A 22,534-nucleotide genomic window follows, 5' to 3' on the forward strand; every position below is an offset into this window, starting at 1 on the left:
TTTTGGTGCCTAGTTGTTACTAATCTGCTGGTCAACTTCTTTCTCAGCCATTCAAACCACTGAGGCTGTTGTATTGTTTTCAATTGCTTCTTCTTGAGTCTTTCCCACATAATTTATGTGAGCTAGCTGTGTAACTGACCAGAAAAATATGACTGCACACACAGCACTCTCCCCAGTATAGCTACCCCAACATGCAAAATGAATGGAATGTCTACTCTACCCTTTCCTGGTTTAAAATGCCTCTTGACATTCCTTCCCCACACAGCTCAAAGCTAGCAGCCAAATTCTACTTGGATCTACATTATAGGGCTGGAGATAAAAAAACAAAAAAAAAAAGAAAAAAAAAAAAAAAGGACTCTCTGTGGCGTCAATCACCTCTGGCAAATTGGGAAGCGAAATTCAACCCAGAATCTCTTCAATGTTTTATCCAAAGATAATAGATTTTCCCATCCTTTTTCTTTAAAAGGTCTACAAAAGCAAATGAAAGAAGGTAGTTACACTTATTTAAAACAATATTTAAAGAAATTTAGCCAAACTTGCGGGCAGAGATTTAACAGAACTCTGCTGGAAGGTTTATTATTTTTTTTATACCATCTTATTATTTAGCCCTGCTCAGACAGAACAGTGATATTAACACAGCCACAAGTTCTGTGTTTACAGTAGAGCGCCCATGATTGCTACCACCTGTGAAGCTGCACCACGGTTATCCAGCAATGAGAAACTTTAAGCTCAGTGTACACAAGTTCCTGAATGAGCGGGTGCATAATTTTCACTAACATTGATAGATGCTATATATGCACTTTGAGAGAAGAATAAACTACAGAGGCCATTCAATGATTTAGGGTAATTGTTGAGACCTGTTCCCACTGAGATCAACAGAAGTTTTAACACTGACTTCAGATATTGCTTAATTCCACCTGGGCACAGTCTGACTGAAGAGGCTTTACTGTTTATAGCAGTAGTGTTTTGAGTTTGTTTGTTTTAAACGTTTTGGCTAGTTCTGTAAATACTGTACAAGGTATCTAGGGTGACCAGATGTCCTGATTTTATAGGGACAGCCCCGATTTCTGGGTCTTTTTCTCACATAGGGATCTATTACCCCCCACCTCCTGTCCCGATTTTTGACACTTGCTATTTGGTCAGCCTAAAAGTATCTGTCAGAGTTCAGCGTAGTTTATTATTTCAGGAGTTCAGGAGAACTGAGGGACTGTTCTTATATCCACTCACAAAATATGGTTATTGGCCACTCTTGAGCGGCAAAACCACAAGGGGTTCTGCAGGTTATCACAAAGAAGTGCCAACCAAACCTTTATGCTATGCCACAGCATTATATAATTTATCTAGTCTCTTTCTATTCCACCTATCTCCTTAGGTTTTGTACTGCCGTATTATACCAAAGTTTTTGAGCCCATGTAATGCTGCATAATCTGATTGTTTAAAATAAAATTGGCAATATTTTTTGTATCACTTAGCCTCTAACTCCATGTACCCTTAGAGCCCAATCTTATATTGTACTAAGCAATTCATTGTGTGTTGAGAGTCCTGGACATGTTGTAAGATCAGACTCTTAATAACCAGGAGTACACATGTACTATCTTGTGAGTCAAAGGAGAAAAATATAACTATTGCATTTAAAATATCTCAAAAGTTAAACTAAAATAATATTTGTTTTACTCTAGTGTAGTTATGGTCAGGAGCTAATTGTGCGAAGTGCTGTACAATCACAGACCAAAAAGAAAGTTTTGCTATACATGAAAATGTCACTGTCTTAATGTCTCGGGACCTTAAAGGACTGGAAGCAAGCACTCTCTCTCTCTCGCAGCAGAATCTGGAAACTCATGTCTAGTTCTACATTAAAAATGTCCCATTTCTAGCTCTACAGGGTTACCTGTCACTGCTACAGGCCATAACAGTCTTTTACACACCTCAGCACAATTTAAGTTTTTTGAGGGCAGAGGGTTATGGGAGAATTCAACATTTAGGAGGAAAGAAGGAAACACTTTTGTGGAAGCTTGATTTAAATTACTGACGATATTAATGTTTGAAACTGCACAGTGGTTTCAAATGTTAGAACAGGGTTCAGCAACCTTTGGCACATGGCCACCAGGGTAAGCACCCTGGCGGGCCGGGCCGGTTTGTTTACCAGCCGCGTCCACAGGTTCAGTCAATTGCGGCTCCCACTGGCCACGGTTCACCATCCCAGGCCAATGGGGACGGCGGGAAGCGGCGCGGGCTTCCTGCTGCCTCCATTGGCTTGGAGCGGCGAACCGTGGCCGGTGGGAGCCGTGATCGGCTGAACCTGCGGATGCGGCAGATAAACAAACCAGCCTAGCCCACCAGGGGGCTTACCCTGACATGCCATGTGCTGAAGGTTTACAATCCCTTTGTTAGAATAAGTCCTGAGAAGCTGGGTTAGTGAGCAGAGTGCAAGTGAACCTGTCAAATGTGCATGATAAATTCAATTTATCACATGACTCCACAAATTATCTCATGGATATTATTTCCATGTATGTGGCGTGTGTGTATGTTTGTATCTGTGCATGTCTGCATGCATGTATATGCGCACATACATTTCAAGGCCATTTAAGAAGATAATTGCGGGACTGGATGACTTAGGATATTGGTCCTGAAGTATGGGACTTTCACCACCAGTTCAAGCAATGACAGAAGGCAGTTACCATTTAATGTGTGACATGATTTTGTGGTCTCACTCCAAGTTCATAATGCACAGCTGTGGGCATCTCAAAAACCCACTACTACAGCTGCCATCCTGGTATGTATGCTCAGTGGAGACATGGAGACTCATACCTGTCTCATCCCTATACATGGTCCTCACAATTAAAGGATGATACACCTTGGCAAGGCTTGTACTTACATTTACCATCCTGTGGTTAAACAAACATTTTAGTGTCTCCAAGACTGTTAAACCAGTGCTTTCCGTAAATACTGAGCACTTGATCCAAAACTGACTTAAGTCAATGGAAAGACCAGGACATTTAAACAGCTTGGTTTTGATATAACAGTCTCCAACAGCTATTTGGAAAAAAAACTCTTTGGAAAGACAGTAACAAATGTCTGATGTTGCTGCATTTCTCTTCAGAACTCAGATGGATTTCTGTAGGATTTATATTTTAAGAAGAAATTCTGACACCTACGACCATCAAGTCACAAAAATCATGAGTGCCTTTTATCTTGAAACTTTCCAGGAAGGTGACCAATGAAATCAGAATTAATAAATAAAAAAGCCTTGGTAGGCACATTCCCCCTCTGCCTTAAACCTTCAGCCCCTCTCACCTCACTTCTCTTCTGATTTCGTGTTCACTGCACACATCTGATCACTTTAGTTAGGGTGTTCTAAAGAATCTAAATCTGTCATTATTCGAACCCATCACTGGATGTCAGTTTGGCTCTGCATTGTATAAACCAACTTTTTTTTCCCCCCTAGCAGTAAAATACTTGTCTCCTCACCCCTTCACTACAGTTGGAATGGGCATGTATTGCACTGGCAGGTTTTTAGATCATATCCATTCCGATGAGAAGAACGCCTGTGTAGCCTTAAGACTATTGCTGGGATTTCTTTAGGCGTGTGAAAGGGTTAATGGAAGTTTGAACAAGACATTTCAAGCACCTAGTTTCTAGTTTTAAAGAGATTTTTATTATAGTATTTTATGAACAGAGCTGAACTAGCTTTGCATCTACACATTGTCAGAAAATGGGTCTTTTTTTTCTTTAATATGTAAAAGATAAGGTTACACAACTGAGTTTAATAAAAAGCTTGAAGTGATTTAGTTTGTCTATGTATGCTCATAATGGGTATATGAAAGACATACACTTTAGTAGTTCAGATAAATGAAAATGCAAGCTATAGTACTAGAATCAGAATAGTATTAGAATCATATGGTGTTTAATTACCGGTCCACATTTACTAGATGAAGGAGAGGAGAGGAAAGCTCTTCTTCAAGAAACCATGGGCAAACTTTAGGAATTGCTGATTCAAACAGACTAGTGAGGAGGCATTGTGCATAATCTCAAATATTTTTATTTTTTATCCTGCTGATTGGACAGCCTACACTTTATAGAATGATGCTATTTTAATAATACTAATATGTTTCAAATCTCTTTCTGTTTAATCCCATCTCCTTTAGATGTTGTACAGGTGGGATTTATTTTTAATTGCCTCTGGGTTGTGAACTGGAAATTGCATTAAATTATAACGTTTTCAAATGTTAAGAAACTAAAGGAAGCATTCTGTTGTATATCTATACCAGCAAACAGTTTATGAAGAGACAACAGATGTGGTGACTGAAGGTATGACTGTGGAAACCACTTATGTGCCTTCTGCATACCTGGCAGAGATCCTTCGACTCCTGCAAGCCTTGTCTGAAGTGGAAGACCTCCTTAACTCTCCTGATCTGCAGGGTAGGGACTGTGAGGATCTCTTCAAACAAGAAGAGTGTCTCAAGGTAAGATGCTAGTCTTCTAATAGGAATATACACATCTGAATTTATAAAGTAATGGGACACCATAAAGTCACTTGTTTTATCTGGCCTTTGAAGAGAGAAGTAGGGGGATTGAGGTATGTGTGTGTGAGAGAGATTATAAACACACATGAAACAACTAAAACTAAAAACCAAGTAGAATGTGAGTGGGTTTTTTACATTATATTTCATGGCAGATCTCAGAGGCTTATGACATTAGAGGGCTAGATACTATGTCAGTTGTGTAATTAGATTCATTGGGTAGAAAATATTGTCAATCAAATACTAAATTCTAGGCAAGGAAAAAGAAAGACTTTGTAGGAGAAATTGTGAAACCTGGAATGTCACTGGGCCTGATTTTCCATCCCTTACACTAATGTAAATCATGTGTAGTTCCCTTGAATTTGGTGGAGTTACTCCAAGGTAATTGGTGTAAGAAGAGAATCAGATCAGTATCATAAACTGAACAAAATGAATGGTTCGTCAGTTTTTATGTAATAACGTTTGTGTCAGAAGGAGCCTTTTTATCACTGTAAAAATAAGTGCTATATATGATGGTAGCACTTTCAAGTTGTAAAAGAGAATGAACAAAAGACCATGTTTTTATTTTTGCTTTTAGCATTTTCTGCATAATTCCTTTAGCCCATAAATGATTAGTTACATGCTCCTTCCACAGGTAGATAAATAGAAAATTATAAATTTATTAGTCCTAGGAAATTAGGATGTTGTCTGTCTATTATACCCATAAAATGACACATGAATAAAGTAGTGGAGAAAGAGATATACATGATTATTTCTTGTTCAGTAATCTACATTTCAATAGTCTTGAAACAGCAGTAGGATATTTCTTAACACGCTTGCAGTTCAGTTTCAGTAGTTCAAGTGCTTCTAGGTACTGTATATTGATTTTCCCTAATCAATTTCTGAAGCAGACAACATGCCAAAGTTATTGTCATTTTTTATTTTAAGTAATTGCCCTTGTTAGAATGGTTTGTATATATGCAAAAACGTCATAAAACATGTAAATCACTGCTAATGAGCCACCACTTGGTCCTTGTTTATATAGTTTCTGTGTTAATGACTAGCTTGGTTGGAGGAGCAGTGACCCAGCAAGAAGCTTACTGGCAGTTGAGTGGCTCCCTATTAGTGCTCCTTAATGGCTTACACTTGTGCTGTCTTGGTCTGATTTACATTCATCACTAATCACTTGTTCACCCACACACATTTGATATTATTATAGCTGACACCAACTTTAATTATATCGATTGCTGTGGTTCCAAGTAAGTATTGCCATAGGTTTAATTTAACTGAGCTATTAAATTGTCATGAGATGCGGTTGTGGGCACAGTTCCATCTTTCTCACAAATAAATCTCTTGCAACAGTCAAATGGATCTTGCACATTCATGGGCTTTTGGAAGGGGTATAGTTTTTTTTTTTCCTGAGCCTCTTTAATGAATATTTATTTCCTAGTAAAAGCATTCATCATTGTCATTACCCTGCAGTAAAAATGGAAAAGTAGTGCATAAATTGTACAGTTGCTGGTTGGGGAAGGCTTGAAATTAAATTGTGGTTGATTTTTATCCCTGACAGATTTGCATGAATCAGATTCCAGGATTGTAGTGGAAATCTGTGTTTTTAAAACTAATTTTGTGATTTTTTTCTTAAGTCAAATAATTATTTGCTATTCTAATTAATGCTTTAAAAGAAAAACAAACTTGCATACAAGAACCTTGCAATGATAACTGCTTTGAATAATTTTCACAACAATATTTATGAATGGGAATATTTAAATGAGGGATTTCTTTGCTGTTATGGTCAATCAAAACTACTAATACATTGGAAACATCAAGAACAATGGCAAAAAAGTAGTTTTAATCATTGATTTGGCTGATAATTCTCACATTGGCTATTTATAACAGAGAGTGAATGGAAAATGGCAAAATGTGAAAATGTTTCTGTAATTGCAATACAAGTATTGTGCTAATGTCTAACCTCTCTTAAATTATAAAGATTGTATGCATTTATTTGGTAGTTTTTCAGATACTGACTTGCAGGAATGTTTTCTTCATTCTCAGGTTTACTAAATTGAAGGATCTGATGGGCAGGGCACTTAAATTAAATCTCATGAAGGCAATAGTCACAAAATTTGCATGACCTCAAGTGGGTTACTCACACTTTCAGGCATGTGAACCTATGTCTTTTGTGTTTTATACTCCATCAAACCCACTGTCATTGTTTTAACAAATAATTAAAACATGGCAGGTCTTTCAAAAAAACCCTCCTGTTGAATAGAGTGGGAATTACATTTCATACATCGGAGTATTGGAGGATTAGGTTACTGAGAGACTTTCAAATAAGAGAATTACAAATAATTTTGGTTTCTCTTGCTGCTACTTCTAATGAATGGACATAGTTATATTTGGATACAGGCTTTCTCCCTCAGAAGACGGCTTCCTGCAGTTTAATTCTAATCCCGTGTTTATGATCTCTTATTCTTCCGATATGGAACTAATTGCGATGTCATAAATTCACCATTATAATTTCACTGCAGAGTCAGGTATGGAGAGAAAATGGGCTGTGTGAGGGAGAAAGCACAAAAAAAATCTTAGCTAATTACTAACCGTGGCAATGGAAACCCTAAACACTGCCTGAAAGGTAAATGCATTTATGATTTTATATACTATACTAACACTTTCATCAGTATGGAAGTCTGCCTGAATAGTAAAAAAAAGAGGAATTAAAAAAATCTGGTGTATAAAGGACTAAATGAAGACCTGGCTTACATCCCATGCAAGTCCATTTATTGTGATTAAGGTGCCTGGGATGTAATAGGAGACTATGGCCTAAGATGGGGGTGGATTTCTGTTTCATTTAGAACATTGGTTTTCAAACTGTGGGGCATGTCCTCTTAAGGGCATGGGATGAGGTTATTGGAGGAGTGTGTTGGGGCATGGGGCTGCAGCCAGCTGGATGTTTGGTGGGGGGGAGCCAGAAGAATGAGGAGAAGGCTCAGGGGAGTCCCCAGTGGTTGTGGTTTGGGGGATGGGAGTGCAGTCCCTCCCACCCTGCCCCAGAAGCCTCTTCTCTCCTCCCTGACCACTGAGAGCTCCCTGCACCCTCTCCCTGCTGCTGCCCTGCCCTGGCCCAGACACCCAACTGTCGGCAACCCTGCGTATTTTAAATCCTCCACAAACTGGGAGACCAAGAGACTCTGGGTTGGGGGGGAAGTAGGAAGAGGAACCCTGATTGCTCTGATCTGCACTGTGATGCCATGGGCTCCTCTGGGGATGGCGCTAGCTGGGTCCTGCCAACGCCCCAGTTATGAATCACCCACTCCCTTTGGTGAATCACTTTGTGTCCTGAATGTGCAGGAGGTTTTTGTTTGTTTGTTTGTTTGTTTTTTGCGGGGGAGAAGATGACTGTTGTGTGACTCCCATGAAGAAGGGCTGTGGAGCAAAACAAAAAGTTATATACTGGTTAATGGAAATGGTATTTTTTTATAGAAAATACTTGATAGCATTGCGAATGAAAACTAATCCTTAGCAAATGTGAATTAACATTTTCCCAGTAACAGAAATGAATGATCCCTTTTTATAATGTACAACATATTTATGTCTACTCTGAGTTTTATATCCATGTCTATAAAAGTGTATCATTTAAGATGAATTTCTTTCATAGTATGCCACTTCAGTACTCAATCATATTTCAACTTTGAAATTAAAATGTTCATGTTTTAAGGCTACTCAGCATGTACAGTTAAATAGTATACACTTTCTTTGTTTCTTTCACTGTCTTGCATTTAGTAGGAACATATTTTATAATAAGACTTGAGTCTGCAAACATTTATAGATAATTTTTTTCAGTAACTGTTATCACTGAAATCAATACGATTATGCCCATGAGAAAAATAGCTCAGATGCATCAGTATTTGCAGAATTGGGTCCATAATATCTTAAAATACCCTTACCTAATATATTATTTCCAGTCAGCCTCCTTGTCAATTTATTTCATCCTTTTTTAAATCCAGGAATCTTTTCTGCTCTACTTTATGTATAATCTCCCTTCTCTTCTCCATTTTATGCATGATAATTCTTGTCCCTTCATATATCCCCATTTTATACATACATCCAGCAGCTTTCTTTATGTCATCCTTCTACTGTAAGTCCTTTCAGTCTACACCAAATGCACTTTAATTACTCTGCACCTACCATTCTCACAGCCAGACTACTTTCATAATCCTCTCTAAATCTGCTGTATTAAAAAATCATCCATATCAAATATTATATTTCAGTTCTAGTACAAATTTTAAAACTGTAATTAAGTTGCAGATTTTTTCCCTGCCATTCGTGAGTGCTACAACCTGTGCTGTTGCCAATTTTGACGTCCGTATAAAAACTGTGAGATATAATTACAATATTCATGTAAGGACAGTGCATCATCCTACGTATGTTTTGTTTGCCAAAAAATTATTTGCGTTTTGTAAATGAAATTCACATCTGGATCATATCAAGTGATCCCAGGCAACAAATACGGGAATCAGGAAATACAACTTAATGAAGAAACACTAAACATGAAGTTTAAAATGGTTTTCTGCTGTAGCTCAGCAAAACCTAATTAACTACAACTTGGAAGTCAGAGTGATTGAATACACTTCCCAACTTGATCTATCAGTAATGTGATGCTTGGTACACAAATGGCCAAAGAATTGGATTTGTCCAGTGTGTTGTCCTCAGCTGTCAGATAAAGACAAATTCACGATAGTGAAAATGAACTGGAGTTTGAGTCTCTAGTGTTCTGATTTCTCTTTTTCAAGGGCAATGAGATGGATCCACTCCCCAAAGGCTGCTGTCACTTCAGCTGCTAATGGGTTTCTCTAATCCTTTGTTCTTAGAAATGAAAGTTGTGTGCACTTTAGTTAACCAGGTTACAAAATCTCCCAAGGCCCTCTTGATATCTAAAACAACTTGAAGTGATTTTTTTCATCTTGAAAAATGGAAGGGGTATATGTGTGTTTATACACTCACTTTCTCTCTCTTCTCTGGATCATTAGATGTGATCCAGCTGTGAATTTCATTAACAAAAAGGCAGATTTCATATATATATATATAATGTAATGCATCCATGTTCTAAACTGGTAGAGAAAGAAGCCAGAGAGCAATTAGTGCACCTGGTTGCACTTGCAGGTTGGCCCTGGCCCAGGTTCAGATTAGGGTCAGCTGGGGGCAGAATTAAGGACAAGTCCCATCTGAGATAATCAGGGTGACTATGATGGGTTTCCCCCCGGGGTGCCGCCTGGAAGTGGGATACCACTGAGCCCCCTGACCTACCAGCCTGGGCTCCCTTTCACACTGTACTGCTGTGACAAGCTGCAAAGCTCTCCAGCCTGCACTTTCACCAGCATACATACAGGTAGGGACACACCCAGCTGCCCCTGTCCCTGGTCATGCAGGATCTCTGACCAGCCCTTGCATAAGAAGGCTACGGCACTAAGGCAACTCCCAGCTCCTCAGGTTCGCACCCCCTCTGGAGTATAAACCCAAAATTATACAGTCTTGCACTGCACAGGGAACTGTACAGCATAAGCTCATAAAATTTGCCCCCTCCCTCAATGTGGAGAGGAATATGCAACAACCTTTGCCCCTGAGTTGTGATTCTTCTTCGAGTGATTGCTCATGTCTATTCAACTTAGGTGTGTGTGCTCGCCACATGCACTGGTGCCAGAATTTGTTCCCTCAGCAGTATCCGTAGGAGACCAGCTCTGGTGGCGCACGTATACCACAGCACAAAGGGTGCCACCGGCCATCTCCACCCTCAGTGCCTTCTTGCTACCAGTAATGGTGAATGGAACTGGTGTTGCTTCAGCTAGAGCTGTTGCTTTTCGTTCGTTTGAACTCATTTACCTCTTGCAAATATTACTGCATATAATTTCCTGCTAGTTTAGTTCAACCTATTTGTTAAGTTAGAGACTTAGTAGGTCTCTAAAGGGACTTTGCCTTGGCATGGTGCATGCCCCAGTCCCCAGGCTTTAAACCCTGCGATCGCTGTAAAAGGCCCATGCCCATTAGCAATCCACTTAATAGTATGGTACTTGGGCAGTCACATTAGTGATAAGTGTAAAATCTGCAAGTCCTTCAAGCCCAGGATGAAGAAGGCGCATGACATTCATTTGAAGGCACTCCTGATGGAGTCTGCCCTTACCCCGATGTCGGAGCAATGCTCTGATTCAGCACCAAGCACCGTGACCTCGGTGCACAGCACCCCGCTGGTACCATCTATGAGCTGGCACCAGTCTCCTTCCGTGGCTCCAGCCAAGAAGCCCAGGAAGATGGGGCGAGGAAGGGCTCCAGCTTCCTGTGAGGGAAAGGACAAATCTGGGGTGGACCAAGCCCCTGTCTTGGGTGCTTCTTCACCCCCTTGGGGATCTTGGGCCCCAGCTCAGGTTGAGTGGTGTAGCCCAGCCCACTCCCCACCAGCTACTCCAGATGCCATCTCGCCGGGGGTCCTCCAAATGGCACAAGACATTATGTCCCTCCTGATGCCGCTCACTCTGGCCCGTGTGGGGTCCCGGTCCCAAGGTAAACCCACGTTGGGACCACCACAGTCTCCACCTTTCCGGCAGCGCTCCCCGTCACAGGGGACGTCCCTCCAATGGTAGCCCTCTCGCAGCCGACACACTTCTGACTGTGATAGACAGAAGCTTCTTAGCCCCATCCAGTCTCCCATCTCTGTTAAATACAAGTCATTGTCTTCAGGATCAGAGGAGTCAAATCACCATTCATGGTGGAGGCTTTAAGTAGCCTTCTCCTTACCTTTATTGACCCAATACAGTCCCTCCCTTTCCCTGACCATAGGCATTACTCCCTGCTGGTTCTCTTGGGGCATAAGCAGCCCTTCTTCCCCCCACCCCCAAAAGCAGAGAAGATAAGTCATCATTGGGTGCAAAAAAGGGATAAATCTCCATTATCCTAATGGCTGGCTGCAGCACCCTTGTATTCTGGGGAACTCTGAGAGAGATTCTTCCTCTCTAAGGACCCACCTGTAATACAGATTGTTTGCTGCAAGCCATAAACAAGCTTATATATGTTTATATATGTATATGTTAGCATACTACGTAACAGTACTAATGCCATGTAAAAATGGCACTGTCACAGAGTGACTGGCCTTCTGAAGGATAACTGGTCTAGCCTCATTTGTGACTCATTGAAGCCTTCTTCCTAGGTGGGCAAATGTAGTGTAGCCACATGACAGGTAAGTTATGTGCTTAAATCAGTCCAGGCCTGGATATAAAAGAGAAGCTTCCAGAGAGGCAAAGCAGGAAAGTGAAGGCCTGGCTGCTCACCTCTCCAAGTCCAGGGGGAAAGGGGTAGCTCAAAGAAGCCAAGTGAGGGCTGCATCTTAATTATCAGTACAGATCCTAGAAGGAGGGCTGTGAGATTCCTGAACTAAGAAGGGAAAACCCTCCTGTCTGCACAGGTAATGTCTATACTGAAGAACTACAGTGGTGCAGCTGCAGCACTGCAGCTGGGCCACTGTAGCATTTTAAGTGTAGATGTACCCTAAATTCCCCTCATTTACACCTGTGCAGTTCCAGTGAAGGTTATGGTATTGCACAGGTGTTACTGAGGGCAGAATTTGCCTTTTGGTGGTGGTGATGTGTGGCAAGTTAAATACCCATGTTAACTTTCAGTTCCCTAGATGAGCTTGCAGGGCTCACAATGGGGGAAAAACATTTTTCTCATTGCAATCAGAGCACATTTGATATGGAAATTGAGAGCCAAATCTGGAGTCTGCTTTTTAATTTTTATTTTTAAATGCAATGAGATAGTATATTATTGACTAATAATTCTCTGCTGCTTTGTTCCTTTTTCACCTAAAAAGACATTGACTTCATTTTGACTGTTAAATTAAACTTATTGTCTTTCTGAAGTGATTTAGAGAATGAAATGGCTGGGATGCCAACATTATTATTATTATCATAATTCCAGCTATCGGTGGTATCCAATGTTTTACCTGTTTTTAGAAAAGTTGCTGGATGTTATTCCAAAAGTGATACAGAGTATCTTAAATTAGCTGAACAAATTCATTCGGCTAGAATAGTAAAGCTGGCCATGTGTGGTGGAGAGAAAGCAACATGGATTGTATAAAGGAAGCCTATTAATGCTCTTTGAAGGAGTCGTATAATAATGAATAAAGAAGAACCAATTAATCTACTGTATTTGTATTTTTAAAGCAGTGTTTATGACAAAAAATAAAACCTCACAAAATCAAGGTAAAACTGTCATATATTAAAAACTGAAAGAAAAAATGAAGCGTTAGAGGTGAGATTCTGTGCTACATTTACAAGAAGCACAGCACAGAACTCGCAGTACAGGAGGAGAGATGGAGAATAAGGTGACTGTAAGACAACTTCGTGCCCTTCCAATCCTGGGTTCTTCTAAGGGCTGGAGAGGCCTCCAGAGTAAATTAAACAGCCCTGGGGACCTGTCTCAGTTATGGCAGCCTTACCAGGACTACTCTGTGGGGCCACAGTGCTGCCTGGAATCTCCACGCAACTGCCTACTTCAATCACACCACCACCATGCTCCGCCTGCCCCTGGTATGTCCCATAAGCCACAGCTGCCATAGGGATCCTTGCAGGTCAGTTTTAGACTTTTGCAATGCATGTGTTGGAGGATTCTCCCCTGAATGGAGATAGGGCTTTTACTGCCCTTATATACAACTCCAGCTCTTTAACCTGGTCCCTGTAGGGCAGGTGAGGTGCTCACTCTAGGAATATATATATATATGAGATCAGTTTTCTATATGGAATAAGATTAATAGTAGGTTGAGTTGAACACCTATACAGAGACAAATGTTGTTTAATGTGTTAAATATCAGGAAAAGAGGGTGAGCAGTGAGATGACAAAATTTGAAGATGACAGTTATTTTGGTAAAGACCAGGAAAAACATTGAGCAACTTCAGAAGCATCTGACAAAGCTAGTCAACTGGGCAATGTGATAGTAGGAGAAAACAACTGTAGTCAAGTGTAAGGTTATGCAGTGTAATGGGGTAAAGGCCCTTTCAGACCAGAAAAAGGTAGTGTGAGAGGTTAGTTAGCCCATTCCAAGTGTCCAGAAAACCAAAACAGATATTGGTGAGAGACAGATGGTCCCGAGGAATAGTTTGTATCTGGGAGGCTGAAAGTATAGGAAGAAAACAGTCTATTTTTCCTTTAAGGGCCAAGGATCAGGAGCCTCGTATTAGTGGGTGAGGCAAGGCTTCCCTCTCTCCTTGCTGGTCCAGATAAGTGCTTGGGAAGCATAAAGGGAGTGGTTGGTTGATTGGGTTGGTGAAAAGAAGGCTCAGAGCCCAGAAAGAAGGACTCAGCCAGCAATCTGCCCCCAGAAAGAGGGCAGTGAAACCCTGAACTAAAAGGAGAGTTTGTGTGATGGGGAAGCTAAGATTTGAACCACACATCCCAAAAGCAGGGCTGTGGAAATCCTGAAGCTCACTTTGGGACGATGAACTATGTTGAATAAATTATAACTCAAAAGAAGGGGAATTTTGTTTTAAACATGTTTTAAATACTTTTTCTTTTTTTGTCTGTAAGTGGATTCTCAGAACTCAAAGGGAAACTGAGGGGGGTATTTACAGGGGCATTCTGGGATACACCTGTCTACACACATCAGAAGGAATATCTTAAATTACACATAGCATTCATGAGTTCCTGTCATCGTTATGGGCTGTTCAACAAAACACATTGCTCCAGGTGAAGCTGTAGTTCAAATCAGAAATAATGTTATTCTGCATTACGTTAGAGTTAGAGAATAATATTGAAAATATTATAACACCAGTATCTAAATCAATGGTACATCCTTACTTGGATACTGTAATTTTATTCCGTTATAGAAGAAATAGAAAGGTTCAGAGAAGGACAATAGAAATTTTAAATGCCTTAATCCCTTAACATGAGTATATTCTATTGACTTCAGCAGGGATACCTCTGTGAATAGGGATTATTCACATGAGCAAGGGTTTGCAGGATCAGACCCTTACTTGGGCAATTTGTTTATTATATCTCCTTGTGGCATGGTGTATACATTGATTGCACAATGTTGTACCTAAATAATTAGTACATGCATATACTTTATGCCCACATGAAATAAGAAGTATAAGTCTTAATGCTCAGTGTGCAGTTTTCACAGGATTCTGTAACAACAAAGTAGTCTTCAGGAGGCGAGAAACTACCCAGTCACTGTTGGATGGAATATGGATTCATAGGAAGACACTGATAGTACCACTACAAAACAGTCCATTCATGTTAATTGTCCCTTTTCTTCTACTTGAAACAGAGACCTTCAAATCCTTTGCTGTTAGTGCCAGTGCATGCTCTTTGGGATTGAGAGGAAGGTGGAGTCTGCATTTATTTTTTCACATGGCGAAACAGAGTTACTAAGGTCTAGTCAGAGGGCTGAGGAGATTCATATAGTGCTAGAGGGAAATTTTAATTTTCTTTCTGCTTCCTCCAAAACTGCTCAACCCTCTCCACTCCAATTCTGCTGGTGGTGTAAGAGTGCTGACACCCACAAGCTGCCAGCTTGCTCCTCCCTTGCAGGCAGTCCAATCAGCAGCCTTCCCCACTATGCCTAAAATACCACTTTGGAGCAGGGAGCTAGCTGCCAGCTGGAGAAGCACTCTTGCATTAAGCAGAATTAAGAAACATCAGCCCATTGCTCTTATCAGCTCTCAGCTCTGCGCTCAGTCTGAGGCCATATACTTCAGAAGAAAGTGAGGGAGCGAAACGGAGATGCCGAGCAATGTGGCTAGGGAAAATGGGCAGGAGAAAAAATGAGTTGGACAGGTAGCAGGAAGGAAGTACCAAATGTGGACTCTGTCAAGCAGGAGTCTTGGCAAAGCCTCAAAGGAGACACTGATCTATTTCATCTAGACCCTTCCAAACAGAACTACTACAGAAATAAAAATGAAAAACACATCAAGCAACGTAGGAGGTTTTTGTCACACTGGAATCTGTGAGATGCCCTCCACAAGATATAGGCGTGTATGACCTGCTTTTGAGCATCCTACAGAATTTGTCTGTAAAATGTCTGTAAAAAAATGTTCAGTTCATCCATATTACCCTTGGAATAGTGCTGAGGATGGTGTGCCATACAGTACTGAGGTGTTTGTGAGGAAGGAGGAGCTGTTCAATTTAGATGCTTATAGTACACATACTTGTCTTGTGAATTGTTTGTAGGTCTCTAATATGTATAATTTTATGCTGAAGATTTTTTACAATTGGGTTATTCAGTAAAAAAAAACAATATTTGCAATCTTCCATGTGACATAAAGACAAAGGAACAGAAGGAAAGTTGTGAATTATGGCTATTTAGTAGATTGACCAATGTGCCAGAGGAGGTCAGCTTCTTGAGGAAATAGTTTTCTCTGGTACTCAGATTCATTCCATATTAATCCACAAAGGGAAATTTTCATATTTTTTTAACGCAAGTTTTATGCTGGAGTCACTAGCATACCTTCTACTTTGCATTGGATTTTCCCAACCAATTCATCATGTTAAAAAAAAAAATTGGTAGAGCTGAAAGGGGAAAAAGTGTGGTAGATTAGACCCCATCCACGGTATGATTTAATGCCTTCGTAAGTGTTTTATGCCTTTTCAGGAACAGGACAGGAGGAGGGAGATGTTCAAAAAAACCACCCCATTTCTTTTTTCCTAAATATTAATTATGTCCTTCCCAGTCACCTGTTAAGAGGAGACAGATATTTGATACGCCCCAGAATGGAAGCAAGTTCCTGACATAGTGATATGATTTTCCCAAATGAGCATTTGAAAGGGGCCTCTCAGGGAAGAACCCATATCTAATTAAGGATATTTGGGAGACACCTCATCTATCTCACCTCTATCATTGCAGATCCTGATTGGGTTGTAGAAGCTTATCCTTGGACATTATTGGGTTTTTAAGAATTAAGATGTGGAGGTTTAATTTTTACTTCCTGCACTCTCTTTGGATTTATCCTATTTTAATATTCTATGCTGCCTTCAGCTTCTCTACTGAGCCTTGGACATACTGAGGAAGTATGACTGTCAGGAATATTAAAAGGTCTAAGTAGAGAAACTGAAAGGGACATCCCCAGGCATCCCAGAATTTACACTGAACGCACAATGAAGCAGAATTATTGGCGTTTCAGCAATATTCTATAGATACTCATGCATTATCAGTAGACACATTTTGAGTCAAGGTGATAGAGTGGAGATAAATTATTCATGGTCTTCATCACAAACACCCAGAAATCGTCAAAGCCTTGGTCTGCTAGAACCTTTTATTTATTTATGCCTGTGAGTAGACTGCTTGGGCTGCAATTGACAATACTACCACTACCACAAGTTTCCTCCAGCCACAGGCCACCAGAAGGTTAGCACAATAGATGGTTTCACATACAGGCAGCTGGCACTGTAGTGGCAGAAGTAGGGGGACTTACATTCACCCTCACTATGGGTAGCACCCATCCAAAGCAGATGTGAAACAACTTGTGGAAGGGCAGAAAGAGAGGAACGGGAAACTTTTTTGATATGAGAAGCAGCACCAGAGGAGGACTTCAAAGAGGAAAAGGAAGGGAAGGACCAGAGAGAAGAAGAGAGGTTAGAGATTCTGAAGCTACATTCACTGACACTTGTAATGTGCTTTGGGATTCTTGGATGGAAGACAGAATAGAAATAAAAAAAAATTATTTATATATTACTTTACATAGTGTACAGTCAATCCACATAATTCTCTGTCAGGATTTAATGGAGTGACTGGATGAATAATTTCAGAACCACTCACAACATATGGAGTTTTGAAAGCTTAAGATAATAAGGCAATTTTTAATATCTTTAAGGGTCAGGAAACAATTCTGTCCTCTTCCCTTTCAGTCCTGCAGTGCACACCATTCCATTTCTTGGTGAAATATGGAGGATTTCACCTTCCTCTGAAACATCAAGAACTAACCACTTTTGGGGACAGAGAGTTAGACTATATGGCTAACCCTATGTTGTGAACATAGATGGCACATTCAGCAAAATTCAGTGTCAGTGGTACTCAGTGTACTAATTATTTCAGGCTGTTACATTAATATCTGTGGCATGCGTACTGAACACAACGTCTTACATATCATAGCAGCAATTAAACAGTTAAAGTTCCCTCCAGAAAATGAATGAGCATGGCTAACTTGCCGGATCATTTCTAAGCAAACTTGATTAACCAGGTGGTGTTTTTGAAAGGATGTGCAATTTAAGTTAAAAGGGGTGTTTGTTCTATTTCCTTATAAATAAACTGGGTTAAAGTAGTAGTAACCTTAACACATGTTATTTCCTGTGGAATTAATGACTAGCTGAGGTTAATGGGCCTCTGCTTCACCTTAAGCCATCAGTTCTCTCCACTAGTTATTAATTCCCCAGGAAATGACTTGTGCCTCAATCGTTATTGCTTAAGTATTGTAGGACTGTTATCATTGTCAAGGTTATTACAGTGTTTTTGTTTTGTTTATTTGCTTTTTAACAACAGCTTATGTTTCATTTTTTTTTCTTCTAAAATGTTGATGTTGCAGAAAGTTAAAGATCGCCTGGGGAGCTTCTCAGGTCAGATTGAGGTGATTCGCAGCAAGAAGACATCAGCTTTGCAAAGTGCCACACCTGGGGAAGCTGCAAAGATACAGGAAAAGCTGACTCAGCTTAACTTCCAATGGGAAAAAGTTAACAAGCTGTACAGGGACCGACAGGCGTAAGTAACTTCTTTATATTGTTATTGATGGTGAAGCTCATTAATATTTGGCTTACTGGTGTGATTACGCCTGCTTTTGTTATCTAACAGGACCATACATATAATTTTTAAATTTAAATTCAAAGCAATTTTGTAAAATCTAAAAATATTTTGTCCAATTGCCATTTCTGTTGCACTTTATATACTGTATATAAATGCCAGGTGTGTGCATGGCCATTTGCAGACAACTAAAACTCATATACCCCTCCCCTGAAGATTTTACAGTCTTAAGGCACTGATCAGACAACTTTTCCATGCAAGAAAACCCCTTGTGCTCAGTGAAAACACTATTGATTTCAGGATCTGACCCTATGGTGGGGTATAGTTTTGAAAAAATCCATTCCAGTTTTAGAGATGTTACAGGATTATTCCCCACTTGAAGTCCAAGGAATGAGTCTGGAATTGGTAATAACTCTATGCCCAGAATATAATCTTTTTAAATGCACCCACTGTATATTTGATATTAGACAGCAAGGGAAGTCAATAAACAAAGGTATGGGAAAAGGTAGTGGAGCAATAACACAGTGGTGATCAATCATGAGATCTATTTATTTAAGTACATATATTTTTATGTTGTTTGGAATGTGGGTTGAAGTGGAAATCAGGTTATGATGGGGAAAGTAGCCAAACCCGCCTTACTGATTAAAGTCTTGTTTGTGCTAGTAATATAGCATATGTCTAGCAATCCAGTAATTCATGTTATGCCCCATATACAACTCTATATTTAAAGCTTTTGGCATCCTTTACTAAAATGTCTAGGTTCCTGTAAGTCTTCCTTAAAATGTATAATTGGATGAGATACCAGATGTCATTGGAGATGTACCAAAACTATGCACAAATGTCTCTGCCACTTGGGATATATCAAGTACTTGAGTAGCAGGTGTACTTTAAAGCTAGCAATTAAGTTTACCTTAATTAAAAGCTTGTAGCTTCAGAGTTCAAAACTTTTACTGTGTTACCACAGAATAGTACATGGTGATTCTTTTGAGACTCTCATTTGGAGACTATGATTCTAGTTTTGAAAATCCTTACACATGTGAGTGATGCCATTGGAAGTATTCGTATGAGTGTTTGCAGGATTGGACCTTATGTCGTGGATTTATATCAAGATAATACTGTCAAAATACTGTTTAGTCCTAGTCTTTAGAAATTCTTCTTGATAATTACTGCAACTGTTCCCATCTACCCCAGAACAAGGAGTTTGAAGTTTGCTGTAATGTCACTTTCCTCCTAATTTCATTTTTAGATGTGCTGATACAGTGTCCCGTCAGGTAGTCATCAGCATATTATACTATCTGAAGAAGTGCATAAAGTGTTTCCAAAACACTTGCTGGGGGAAGAGGAGGAGAATCTCATTTATACTAAAAATCTCATTTATAATTCAGAACTATTACTATCATATAAATGGGTTAAGGGGGTGAACCCATGGGAGCAGTGAGAAGGAGAAAAAATGCTTTACTGAATTGCGGACTAACTCTTTAGTTTGTCCAACCAGCCAAACCTAAGTAAACTAACTGGAATATGGTGTTTATTAAAAATGAATTGACAGTGGCAGACATAATTTAGATTGTGTAGAGGTATACTTCTAGATAGCTATCCAGTAACCAACTTTTGTTTCGGTTTATGCTTTGTTTTGGAGGATAAGCCAAGGAGGAAAATCAGGGAGAGTTGTAGTGGAAAGAATAATTCACTAATCCTTGTGATGTCATTGCTGTTTGGCTTCATCCTCTAAAGTGTAAATTAGAGAGACAGATGTATAATTTGGGAAGGTTTCCAGGGTGTATGTTTGGTGCTTTTTGTTGTTGTTTTTGATTTGTTTTTTAAATAAGATAATTCAGCACTGGCGGCACTAACTAGGATTCTTCTGTTTGTCACAATGCCATTTGCAGCAGTGAAGATGAGGTATAAGTGCAGACTGGTAGCAGGTAACACTCTTTTTTCAAAGCTCAGCTTCAGCCAAATTCTTATATTCCACACTAATAAAATGAATGTTCAGTACCTTTTTGAGAGTCCCTCCCCACCCCGTATACAGTGATGGATTAGCCTGGCTAATTGGGGGCCCCTGGAAAAATGGGTGCCTGCCAGCCAACCCGGCACTCCTGTTGGGGAATGGGGTCGGGGCGTAGGGACTTGTGCCACTCCGCCAGTCCTTTCGGTGCTTCTGCTGGGGTCCAGGGTTAGGACACCCCTCCGCCCTGACCTTTCTCCCCGGCAGGAGTGCCAGGACGGGAGAGTCGGGCAAGTGCCCATGGCAGGAGCATGGGCGGGTGCCGGGGAACTGCAGGCAGAAAGGGTGAAGTGGGCCCCACGAAACCATAATCTGCCTCTACCTGTATAAATATTCTTGCACTGCTCTGCATGGGCTCTTATAAATATTCTTGCACTGTTCCATTGTGAGGGAATAGCGTCAAAGGGTGAAAGCTGGGGATTGGAAGTCAACTCCTCCAATATTTTATTCCTAGCACTGTCACCATTTCCTCTGTGCCTCAGTTTACCCATATGTAAGATCTACTGTAATAATATTTAGTTCCACTGAGGGCTGTTTTGAGATTATATTAATATCTGCAAAGTGTTTTGCGATCATGAGATGAAGGGCAAAGTATGATTATTTATTATTATTTTCCAACTGCAGTTTTCTTAGTTTTGTCCTATTTTGGTATGATTGACTATGATTATAACCTGTGATCAGTTCAACTGCTTTCTGGAATTGCACGGTTTTTTAAATATCTTTTGCTTGCTGTGTTAGTTTCAACTTTCTTTTTTAAATCTGATTTTTTTTTTCAGAACACGTATTTTGTGAGGTGGATTTGGGCTGCACAAAAATGCTGGGGAGGATATCACCTTTAGCATTTTGCTTCTACCTATCTGTGTATATAAGGGGTAAAAGTATCATCACAATTATACCCATGAGACTTGTATCCAACATACATTCTTAATGCTGAAGTCTTAGGACAGTTTTTAAAGTATTATTGAAGAAATATCTTCTTTCGCTTTCAAATTCAATTGATTGGTGGGTGGATGTGCAAATGAAAAGGTGCAGATTCTGGGCTTGAAAGGTGGCTGCAACAAGCTAATACACACATCCCTGAGTAACTCATGTTCCTGAATTTTAGAAAGTCATGGAGTTTTAATGAAACAGATGTTTCCACTTCTACAAGTGGAGACTAAAATAATGTTATTCCAGTAGGTGGAGGTGAGGTAAGAACAATATCTATTACAATGATCTTGTAGTTCTTAACACATATCCTGCTCCAGATCCCGTAGAAGTCAATGGAAAGATTCCTACTGACTTCAGTGAGCTTTGGATTTGGCTAATATATATAGTTTCTTGTTGTTCCCATATCCTCTGTCATATTTTAAGTTCCATTTTGTTGAAATTTTCTACTTGAACTCACGTTTTGAACAATATTTTTTTTTCCTTTCTGAAATATGGCTTGCATTTTTGTGACAGAAATTAAGGAAAATGCTCACCAAGCATAGGTGCTGGAACTAGGGGTGCTGCCTCACCCCCTGACTTGAAGTGATTTCTATTACATACAGGGTTTGCAGTTTGGTTCAATGGCTCTCAGCACCCCCATTGTACAAATTGTTCCAGAGCCCCTGTCACCAAATGCCACTCAGTATATTTTCAGTATCCTGTTTATAATGAAGGGAAGCTGCTTTAAGCAGTGTACCTTTTATTGGACATACTAGCTTAACACTACTGTGGTAGGGGTCACACCAGCTACTAAGCTCTTGTTTCAACTCTTGTAGTAGGCTGCCACATTTAACTGACAGAGTTTCATGCTTCCCAAAACTCCTTGCTTTGCAGGTACAGCTGGATAGTTCTGACAAACTGGAAAATTGCCCAGTGTGATGCTTTAGATAGTTAATCATTTTACTTACTAATCAGCTTTCTTCCCCTCAGTATAGTAGTTGCATTGCGGAATTTTCCAAGGCACCCATAATTGAATATCTGGGCACACATTTTATATTTTAGATCAGTTTGCTTCTCCAAAATTTCCCCCAAAATAGAGAAATTATACACCGCAACTCCCACCACTACATCACACCTTAGCAGCTGTATTAAACCTTCAGAGAGAATCAAAAATGGGACATACAGTACCTGGCAATGGACTATCAAAAGCAGGTTTTAGAATTCTCCAGCATTTTAAACAGCTTGAACAGGGAAAGTGGCTGCATTCAGAAGCTTCCAGCAATAAACACTGGTGGCAGGCCACTAAAAACATCCTGCACTTATTTCTCACTAGCTGCATGCTGA

General features: G+C 40.0%; 1 protein-coding gene across 26 annotated transcripts in view; it reads left to right on the plus strand.

Annotated features, from left to right (window-relative positions):
* The window catches only part of DMD (dystrophin), a 2,010,563-nt gene that overhangs the window by 956,769 nt on the left and 1,031,260 nt on the right, over positions 1-22,534 (plus strand). For all 26 annotated transcript variants that reach the window (XM_065590838.1, XM_065590858.1, XM_065590878.1 and 23 more), the window contains 2 exons: positions 4,269-4,463; positions 18,062-18,234. In XM_065590838.1, the coding sequence (XP_065446910.1) occupies positions 4,269-4,463; positions 18,062-18,234 (368 nt within the window). The remainder of the gene's footprint in view (positions 1-4,268; positions 4,464-18,061; positions 18,235-22,534) is intronic.

The sequence above is a fragment of the Chrysemys picta genome, chromosome 1, assembly GCF_011386835.1.
Source record: "Chrysemys picta bellii isolate R12L10 chromosome 1, ASM1138683v2, whole genome shotgun sequence".
Taxonomy (NCBI): Eukaryota; Metazoa; Chordata; order Testudines; family Emydidae; genus Chrysemys; species Chrysemys picta.